Genomic DNA, 11,075 nt, shown 5'->3' on the forward strand with positions numbered 1-11,075 from the left:
TTCCTGCAGGAGAAGCAGGAAACGTTAGGAATATTGTTAAGAATCTCAGTAGGCTACTAATCAGAGGAGAGGAAGACTTCATGGAAGGATGTCTGTGTTGAAACAAACCAGGAGGTTAGTTTATCCTATTTCATGCAAAAGAAAAATGCTGTTTTTCCCGGGAGCGTGTGCCAAGATAAAGGACATGCTGGGCAGACTTCCAGTGAGTGATGGGAGGTAAAGTGACAGGCGTGGTGGTATGAGCAGTGTTAGTCACAGGCTGCCATAAACAGTCTTTGTGGGGAGGTAACTAAGTTCCCGTATGGCACAGCCAGTGAACTAGTTGGGTCAGTGGCCAGCTGTCCAGTGCCATGTGTATGCTGGGTGTAAGGACCTGGTTATCCTGCTGCCTCCTCAGGACCCAGTGAGGGAGGCCATACACAGCCTTGTCCTGGCTGTTGGCTGATTCCATGGACTTGAGAGATAAATAAGGGACTTCACATATGCTCTGGTGGTAGATAAAAGGACTACTCTGTGTGTTAGTTCAGAATCTGTATAGCAACAGACCCTGGATGCTGTGGGTGCTGCTAAGCAAATTCAGTGAGCAAGGGTGAAAGACTTGTGACCAAGGTCATCACAGGATCCTTCTGAAGATGCCTTCGCTAGAGAAATTCACTCTGCCAACATTTAGGGATCCACATTTCTGTCACAGCCAGTGAACGAGCAAGGCAGCACTGCAAGCAACAATGTATGACCTTCAGAACGGCACAGGGCTGCTGCAGAAAGGTGCCAGGTGGGCTATGAACTCCTGTCTGAAGGAACTCGACCAGTCAGACTGGGGAAAGAACACAGTCCTAGAGGACAGCTGAGAGGGAAACCATCATTGACAGCTATGGCATCAATGGCAGGTAATGGAACAATCACTGGCACTCACTCTGAGCAAGACAAACATGAAACAATCAGCGTGCTCTTTCCTACTGACAAAAGAACAACAGCATGGATGTGAACAAAATCTTGAGTTCTGCGTGGGATGTTGTGATTGGATGAGAGGCTTTGGTCTGTGAGCTGACCTGGACTTCTTATGCCTTTGTAAAAGTTCAAATGTCCAAGAGTCTGTTGGTTTAGGGACAGCTTCACAATGAAATTCTCGGCAGAGGAAAGGGCAGTACAGCCTTAGCTGACCTCTTTCTTGGGACAAGCATTGTCAAAAAGGACATGTGGATAAACACATCCTTTTGTGTTTGTGCTGCATTACACAGTTGTGCTGGACAGGGCAATCCATTATCTTTTATCCCAGGAAGTGTTTCCACTGCAGGTGAGTTTTGCTTAATCTCACTAGGCTCCATAACAGATCTAAAGTCGCCAAGTTGACTAGGCAGTACCTCTTATATTTTTACAATTCTGTGCTGACAGCTGATCATGATCAAGATTTTTACTTGTGGAATGATTTTGTTTTGCTTCCAGAATGTGCTTTATATTAATCATTAATAAAAATACAAAATAGAAATGCTAAAAAAATCAATAACCTGGGTTGTGTATTAAAATGCGTCTCAAGGAGTGGACTGCTCCTTTTCAACTGTAAACCAACAAATTCCTTTCATTAATGAATATATTCAACTCAGAAGTATTGAACACCACGACAGCAACATTAATGCTGTGAGTTGGCTGCTACAGAACTGTACTGACTCACTGGACATCTTTGTAGCCTACTAAGTTAAAGGCTGTCTATGATGATACAAATGTGATTCAGGTAGATGGTGCACGAATCCAAGGTGGATCACCTGTGGTGAGCTGAAGCATGCCACTAGACAATTTGATTGTCAAGGAAAATGATTCAAGGCATATGCGACAGCTAGAAGTGACAGGGTAGAAGATACTCACAAGTCCTTTGACTTCTGAGCTGTCAAGTATACTACAGTGGACCATGGCTGTGAGCGTTAAAGCCTCTTTGAGAAGAAACAAGGCAGTCTCAAGTGGAAAAGGCAGAAGGGGCAGCAGTTGCGGGAACAGCTTGCAGTCTAGGAAGCACTCCCAGTTGTGTGATTAAGGATTCACCATACACAGACAAATGCGCCCATTTGACCTGTCTTCCACCAGCACGGTAGCACCATTTTCAAGTAAGTGGGACTCACATCAGTGGTGACCAATTTACATACTGCTCCTGCGAAAGAAAAGGTCGTTCTCTTTACAATAGATTTGCAGTGATGAGCCCCCTAAGTGAGTCAAGGTCCAAAGATCTTTCCTCAAAAGCACTTTTGCTGCATAGCAAGGGTTGTAGCAGACTGGTCTGAACTACACACTGTGCCATGTAAAGTATAGTGGTATGTAAGTGCACCAGTCTGGACTGAGCTCTTCATGGTTTCTGTTGCATTAGCAGCTTCATCTAAACAGAATTAGTAAGGACTGTATTAGGGAGAAAAGTATGGATGATTCAGAGGCTTTCTTCTTGCACAGACAACTAAAAGGGTTAAAAAGTCCACCTCTACTCTCCAGAGGCATAATTTGTTCTAGACAATTTCAGAGGCATTTTGTGTATTGACTTTGGATTTCTGTTTTAAAATCACATGGCATTTAGAGAGGTCAAAGCTGTTTCTTTTATTGTCTGTCCATTCTTTTATTTCAAAGGAATTATGTGACTGCTTTCTGCTTTCTATTGTATATTATGACTGTCTTGCAGACCATGAATGTTTCTTCAGCTGGATTGTTCAGCTGATGTGCCATGAAGTTGCTTGTGGAAAACCTGGAAGAATGGTCTCTGTATGTACAAAAGGCACATTTTGAACCTAGCAGCTGGTGCTGTGACCTGTGGAAAAGAACAACTCACCTTAAACTACTCTTCAAAATTCTAGCACTGAGTTCAAATCCTTTTCTGGTAGCATCTGACTGGGATCTAAATATCCTGATGCCTGAATTTAAAAAGCAACAAAAGTCTTTCTTATCTTCTCAACCCTTCTTTCCCCAACACATTTTTCTTTAGCTCTGTAATTCTTTTCTATGCAGATGCTCTGAACATTGCTTTTGAAATTAAGTTGCATTGTCGCAATATGCTCACTGAGTGTTTTTGTTGCACAGATTGTGACTATGTCAGAGTTCCTTGAACTAGATTGCTCTAGCTGTGCTTTGTGAAACGCTGTGTTTATGGTCTTTTACAATGCAGCAAGTGACACCAGACAGTTGCATACAACTTTTTGCAGAAAAATTGACTTCAATATTATTAAATTTAACAACTAAGATTTGAAGAATGTGCTCTTTGTACTCTTTCTCATGTTCCCTAGTAGCAGAATTTTCTCCATTCCTCAGCAAGAGGTATGGATTCTGGTAGGAAGAAAAACTAGTTGTATTGATGGCCCAGCCAACAATAGAAAAAGATTGCAATAAATGCAGTGTGGTCCTGCATATGCTGATCTTACTAAAATTTGTGAGTTCACCAAATGGTGATGCTGAGTGTGATCTGGCCCGTCAATACTCACAGCAGAGGAATAATAAGGAAAATAACAAAAAATTCCTTACAGACATTCTGCAAGACTGAATTCCTCAACTTTTATTCTATTTTAACAAGTTATGCTACACTATTTACTGCCATAACCAAATCTTACTTACTGTTCAAGTTCCATTGAACAGCTTTTATAATTATTTTTGCTTCAGACATTTCGATATGCTCCTTCCTTTTCTGGAAGATTTCACAGGCTATGAATAATGAATCTTCCTTTTCGGAGATTTTAGGGTAAAATCTTTTCATTCAGACTTTTTTTGTTTGTTTCAAAGAATGGACTGATTCCAACTAAAAGTGCATGTTTGACATTGAGCTCCATCCATCACTTTATTGGGTAAACACAGCATGGGGCGTGTCACAAAACAACACAAGATATATTACAAGGAGTTCGTCAGATCTGCCCCACGTACAGCTGAGAAGCTGTGCTGTTGCCTTCGCAGGTGAACCTGATAAGGTAAGCATTTCTTTCAATCATGATTTAAGTTCTAATCTGCAATTTAAAAAAAATTATAAGTATTTTACAGAATTTAGAATCAGATTGATGTAACCTCATGTCTGTGGCCTTCAATATCAGTTGAAGAAACAAATTATTAAAGGATGCCTTCTGCAGAAATCTTACCTACCTTCACATGTGTGTTCTGTATTATTTTACTGTTTTACACTCTGCCATACATAAAGCCAAAGTATTTGTCTGTATATACTACAATTTTGTTTACTAACTCTTCCACACTGAAAAGCAGTGTACATATGTAACACATGTTACAACAGATGTTCTTCCTTCTTCCTTTATTACTTTAATTTTTCATTTAGAATCAAAAGAAAAAAATGAATTTGTTTAAATTCCAGGGGTTATGGAAGATATTCTCTGAATTAAATTAAGGAATGCAGCATGTTCAGGTGACCCCAGCACATTGCAGCTCCGTGTTATCTTTAATAGTTACATTTTCAAAGATTAACAACAAAAACATTTGCTTCATGAATCTCTTCCTTCACCAAGAATATGAATGGAGATTAAAATCTAAAATATAATAGTAAACAGAATAAGCGAATTATAAAAAAATCTACCTTGTATTACCTATATAAGCAGTTCCATTTGGAGAGAGAATGATCATCCATTCTAGCAGGGGAGCAGTTAAATGCATTGTTTTTCAAATTATCCCACATTATGAGATGACTGTCACATGAATGTGTTGATTCCATAGGGATTGTGATACATGTGGCAGAGTACCCTGGATTTTGTTCTCTAGCAGCCACAGAGGGAAACAAATTGCTTGAAGATCCTCAGGAGTTCATATGTTATAAGTGGTATAAACACTATACTGTCGCATTAGACTTTACAGTATTGCATTTTGTACAGTGTGTTGTCTTTACTAAGAAATCCTTCCTTTTGGGGCTAGATGAAGTGCTAGATGCTGAAACTACAGGGAAAATTTTACAAGAATATTAGAGAAAGGGCAGAAAAAATATTTAAATATTGGATATGTGAAGATCTTTGCAAACTAAACATGAGACTAAACAAGCACTGTTTTATTAAAAGACAGATTTTATTTAAAAAGTGCCAATAAAAATTAAAGAACACTTTTTAAAACAGAGTGAGATATTATTGAGTCAATGATGAATGGAATGTATTAGTCATAGATGTTTGTCATAAACTGGATTAATTTATTAAATCATTTGTAGTCTTCATTACTGTGCCTTCATTATTTTACTTAAAAAAAAAGAAGGTAATGTTTTTAACATTTGAGACCTCTGATAAAGTAGGTGGTGTAAGAACCTAGCTTCCATTTACACTGGGGTGAAATTACAGTGAATCTAGTAAAACTTATGCTGTTGCTTCAGCACATTGTATTCTGGAAGTAACTATAGTTTGGATAATAGGGGGCTGCTCCCCTTTTAAGATCACTAATCTTAAAAGTGATGTTAAAAGCTATAGTGAAGAATCTGGTTTGGAGTCTCAAAAAAATTAAGATTTTGAGAACAAACCTATGTGTGTTTTTTTTCCTTAAGGGGTGAGAAATGACTGTCAAGAAGCTTCCTTCAAGATAGCTAATATTCTTTGCAAGATTTTTAACAAGATGGTATACATGTACAGAGAAAGACAAGTTTCAAATACAGGAATCACCAGCCTGTGCATAGCTAGCAGATGTCCAGCATTTTGATTGCTCCTGAATCCAAAAGCATGTCTTTCTTTTAAATCCACACCACTGGATTCTGTTTGCGGAAAAACACCCTGTGCACCAAGTTCAGGGGTTCACGTATACAGACTTTATTGCATTACAATTAACATATTCCATCATAATAAATCAGACTCTTTCTGTTTGCTTCAAACAATCCAGGTTTCACAATGGGCTCCATCAGTGCAGCAAATGCAGAATTTTGTTTTGATGTATACAAAGAGCTGACGGTTCACCATGCCAATGACAACATCATCTTTTCCTCCCTGAGTTTGATTTCAACCCTGTCCATGCTGTATCTGGGAGCAAGAGGTAACACTCAATCTCAGATGGAGAAGGTAAGTTACTCACATGGGTGTAAAGCAACCTCTACTTGTGCTAGTTGTTCCTTCTAAGTAACATCACTGAAAAATATTATCCAATTACAAGGTTCTCGTCTATTTTAATGCACTTTTACGTAAAGAAGTAAGCCAAAGTCACAAAATGGAGAAATGAATCAAGAGTTATATAGAGAAAATAATTTAAAAAATGTGTATTTTCACTATAACAAGCAGTTGGCTTTAATGTAGAAAACAAAATCTCAAGGACAATAGTAAATTTTATTATATGATTTTTTCTAAATTCTCACAACTTCCAGATAATGTAATCAGATTTTTTTTAATATATAAAAATTATATATCCCAAGAAGAGAGGAAGACAGAATATTATTAGCAGTACAAAATATGTAACTCAATTAATTTGTAGATATTAACTATAAAAATATAATCTAAGCAAAGAGTGGTATTTACAGTTTCCAAGAAGGCCACAGAGGGCATAGACCAGTTGTAAGCTCACTTGTAAATTTTTAATTAATCTATATTCTCAGTTAGCACCTGTTTTTTTCCTGAGCCAACAGTTTTACCTCAAGCATCCTGTGTGAATCTGAGTCACATTATTTTTGGTCACGCTTGTAATTTCTACCACTGGTATTTTCTCTTGCAGGTTCTTCACTTTGATAATGTTACAGGAGATAGAGACACTCCTGACTCCCAGGTAGAGAAATAATTTAATCTTTCTTTCTGTCTTATTTTCTCCTTAAAACAAAACTACAATTGTTCTGCCTCTCCTTCTGGCAGTTTCAGACTCTGACAAAAACTCTGGTAATGGCCTCAAACCAAGGGGATCTGTGGAGAGAGGGAAGAAGGGTGTGATTCCCCCGGTTTTTAACAAAGAGAGAAGGACAGCAGGTTGCTCATCTTTCATCAGAACATGGGGCAGAATGCTTTGGACACCAGAGTGCCTTACTGGGCAAGTGCTGGTGGAGGATGGCATGTGAAAGGGACTCATCACCTGGAGCCAGGGTACAGCAGTTAGATTTGCAGCTGAGAGATTCCAAAGCAGGGCAGGAAGATGCAGGGCAGAGAAGAGCCCAGAAGTCTCAGTGACAGGAACACAATGCCATCTTATAAACACCACATTTCAGGGGACTTGTCTTGACGAGGATGAACTTGCCAGTTCAGTGAACTATCACCACAGCACCAGCTGTCCCAAAGGTGACAGCCCTATGTTTGGGGGGGGAGGACTTCTCTGTAGCATGACTCAACTGATAGGGACAATATTTTAGGGTCTTATTTCCTTATGCAATCTGTCTTCTTATTTTCATGTCCTCACCTCAGTGTGGCCCTTCTGAACACATCCACGGTGCATTGAAGGATCTTCTCTTAGACGTCACCAGGCAAAATGCTACATACTCGCTCAGGATTGCTGACAGAATCTATATTGACAAAACATACCCTGTTCTTCAGGTGAGTTACACGGTGAACTGACTTCCATGAGATTTTTTGTAAAAGCCCCTGTGACTCTACCCTAGAGATGCACCACCAACAATTGCCCACTCTCTGTTGATAAAGAGGCAGTTGTGAGCCGTGAGAGGAACTGGTACAGAAGGAGTTTGGACCTACTGTGGCTTTTAGGTGGCTGTTAGTTGGTGGTCAGGGAAAAGTATTGTGGCGTAAAATAAGCCCATGTTACATGTCACGGATACTGGTCAAGATTGCTGTTTGTTTGCTAGGAAAAGGGCTTTTAATGAAAAATGTAACTTTTAAGGGGAATTAAATACATTTTATGACTTGAAATAATGAAGACTAACATTGTCAAATTTGGATTTTTTTCAATGTCAAATATCAAATCTTCCCGGTGAAAGGAAGCTTTGTTTTTGAAATCTAAAAATGTAAGAACACAGTATTCAAAATAAAAGGTAGACAAAAAGAGAAGACAAACATTGTCTGTTCTTGAAAATGTTTGTTAAATTGAGACTGGTTTGGTAAAATAAAGAAAATATTTCAAAATTGTAACTTAGAGCCTTATCTCATCAAAAAGTGCCAGACCTCTATATGTGAAGCAGTCTTTGCTGTACAGCTTTAAGATTCAGTTACAGGAAGACAGCTGTGACTGTTCAATGACTGACATGTTCAATGACTAACGTTCAAACACAGGAGTAAACATTCAATGTCCTTTTAACCATTCTGCTTTATGTCACAATCTTGCATTATACATCTATATAACTCCAAGTTCTCACGAGTCTGACAACTGCAATCTTTCTGCTTATAGGAATACTTAAAGTGTGCAAAGAAATTCTACAAAGCAGAGTTGGAAGAAGTTAACTTCAAAACAGCTGCAGAGGAAGCAAGACAGCTCATTAACTCCTGGGTGGAGAAAGAGACAAATGGTAAGGACTGAAAAATGGGTAGCAAGTATTTTCTCCCACCTACCATAAACTACGTCCTTGTCTTCCACTCCTCATAATGTCTAGAAAAAGTGGGTCAAGCAAGAGCAGGTTGCTTATTGCTACGAAAACAAAACTCCACAAAGCATGACCCCTCACCCTCATCCCTACATTGCAGAGTCTGGTGCATACCAGAGAAGGTGTACCTTACCACTCTCTGCCCTGTCTCTTTATTAAAGGACGGATTCAAGATTTGATTGTGCCAGACTCTGTTGGTCTCGATACTGCGCTAGTCTTTGTGAATGCCATTTACTTCAAAGGGATATGGAAAACCGCGTTTAGAGAAGAAGACACTCGGGAAGTGCCCTTCAATGTGACAGAGGTAGGAGAGCACGGACACAGCTTCTGGCCAGGACAGCTGTTGGCTCACACAGCCAGCAGTCTGGGTGTTACAAATACAACCTATTGCTGTCACAGATTGGGTGATTTAGTTGAGTGCCTCACTGTCAGTGCTTGGCCTAAAGCCAAGTGGTGTTTGCAAGATCTGTGTCTGACCAGGAGTCCGGGGCACACAAGTAGGCAAGAGAGGAAAATGGAGACACAGCTCTTCTTCAAAGGCAACAAACTTGAAGATCAAACTCTGTCTCTTTCAAAGGGCTTGTACATTTGACAGACTAAAGAAAAAAATTGCTCCCCAGTCACATCATCTCACATTTCTGTTTTTGCAGCAAGAGAGCAGACCTGTGCAAATGATGTTTCAGAATGGTACCTTCAAAGTGGGAAGAGTGGCTGCAGAGAAAATGAAGATCCTGGAGCTTCCATATGCCAGCGGAGAGCTGAGCCTGTTGGTGCTGTTGCCTGATGACATCTCTGATCTGGAACAGGTATGACCCTGGCAGGGGAAGCGGAAGAGTTATCACTTCAGTGGGGCTTGGCTGCTGTCAGACTTCTTGATGTCCCAGTTGTCCCAGCTGTGCTGGGCAGGCAGGGGAGCACAAAGGTGACCCAGGTGCTACCAGGTGCTCAGGCAGAGACCTGAGAGAGCCCTGAATTCGGTTTTATAAAATGAAGGTAAGGCAGTGTAGTGCTGCTGTAGTCCTGCAGAAGAGGATGTTGCCATATGCCCCAATCACCATCATGTATCAGAAACTGACACGAAGCCAGATTTTTATCACTTTGAGTGATTTCAAAGGTTTGCTAAAGCAGAAAAGTTTATCCTAGGGGAAATAAAGATTGGAAGTGAGGAGGAAAGCATTCCAAGAGGTGACTAAAAAAAAAAGAGAAATGTAGCACTAGAGAAGAATGACACTGAGGAAAGATATCAATAAAATATGTTCCAAGAGGAACAGTTCTAGGGCCAATTTGATTTGATGTTTTCAAAAACTGTATTTTCACAAAAAAAGACTTGAACTGATGAAAAAAATTTCAGATGACAAAGTTTTAAGGAAATTCCTCAAGACAGATGAAATACAGTCCATAGGAGGAAGCATACTGGATAAACAAACGCATTTAAGATTAAGTATTGGTTCTACTGTGTACATAAAGTAAATGTGAAAAAAAGTAACACATGGTATAAACACAGCTGTTAAGGCCACTGAACTTTTGTTTCAGACATTTCATTCCCTGCCTCTCTTTGCAGCTCGAGAACAAAATCAGCTATGAAAGACTCATGAAGTGGACCAGTCCCAGTGTGATGGAGCAGAAGAGGGTGAAAGTGTACCTCCCGCGCATGAAGGTTGAGAAAAAGTATAACCTCACATCTGTCTTAACAGCCTTGGGTATGACCGACCTGTTCAGCCCCTCGGCCAATCTCTCTGGCATCTCTTCAGCAGAGAGCCTGAAGGTATCTGAGGCTGTCCATGAGGCGTACATGGAAGTCACTGAGGAGGGCACTGAGGTGACTGGCTCAGCTGTTGTGAAAGGAGATATCCAAGAATCCTCTGAGTCTGAAGAGTTTAGGGCTGACCATCCATACCTTTTCTTGATCAGACACAATCCAAGCGACCTGATCCTCTTCTTTGGTAGATATTGTTCTCCTTAAAGAGAAAAAGAGCTGGAAACAGTGCTTTCCTTCCCCTCAGAAACAGCCCCCCTTTACTCTAATATTGTAGTATAGTCTCATCTCTTCACTACTTTCTCTAAGTGGAAAGCTTTCAATATCTAGTAAGATATTCTGGAAGAAGTGTGTGACTTTTCAGATCTTTAGGTGCAGGTATTTCTGCTTACACAAGTTATACTCAGGATTTATGTCCAGGATTAAGCGAGAATTTTGTGAGGTAGCTTAAAAGTATTTCCTATTGTCATTGAATAACTTGAGAGATAGGGCTAGTGTTTTGATTTTTGTGAAAAAATCTGACACTGATATTGAGAATCTGATTTTTCTATAGGAGTTCTCCAAAATAAACACAGCTTTCAGAATAATCTTGTTCCTTTCTGTTGAATTTGTTGAATTGATGCCTGGACAACTTGCAGATGAAATTCTTAACTTCAGCAAAGCATTCTTCTTCCAGGAATGCATTTGTGCTAATTTGTACTGCATGTACTGTAAAGATAGGTGTCTTGTTCTGAGGGAGTATACAGAAATTTTACCATTTCTTCATAAATCATCAAATTCAAATACAACATCTTCCTGATATATAATTTCCCATCTTTATTCCTGTGACATGTCATTGATTTTGTGAATGTTAATTCATGGTCCTTCTATTTATTCTAATAAAAGCATTGC

The 11,075-nt window shown here is 39.5% G+C and overlaps 1 protein-coding gene across 1 annotated transcript; it reads left to right on the forward strand.

Moving 5' to 3' along the window:
- The first annotated feature begins 3,731 nt into the window (after positions 1-3,731).
- LOC135417992 (ovalbumin-related protein Y-like) lies at positions 3,732-11,075 on the forward strand. The gene is made up of 8 exons (XM_064662762.1): positions 3,732-3,926; positions 5,809-5,984; positions 6,628-6,678; positions 7,302-7,430; positions 8,236-8,353; positions 8,590-8,732; positions 9,079-9,234; positions 9,990-11,075. The coding sequence occupies exons 2-8, from the start codon at positions 5,817-5,819 to the stop codon at positions 10,389-10,391; spliced, it is 1,167 nt and encodes a 388-aa protein (XP_064518832.1). The 5' UTR covers positions 3,732-3,926; positions 5,809-5,816; the 3' UTR covers positions 10,392-11,075.

The sequence above is a fragment of the Pseudopipra pipra genome, chromosome 1 (genome assembly GCF_036250125.1).
Source record: "Pseudopipra pipra isolate bDixPip1 chromosome 1, bDixPip1.hap1, whole genome shotgun sequence".
Taxonomy (NCBI): Eukaryota; Metazoa; Chordata; class Aves; order Passeriformes; family Pipridae; genus Pseudopipra; species Pseudopipra pipra.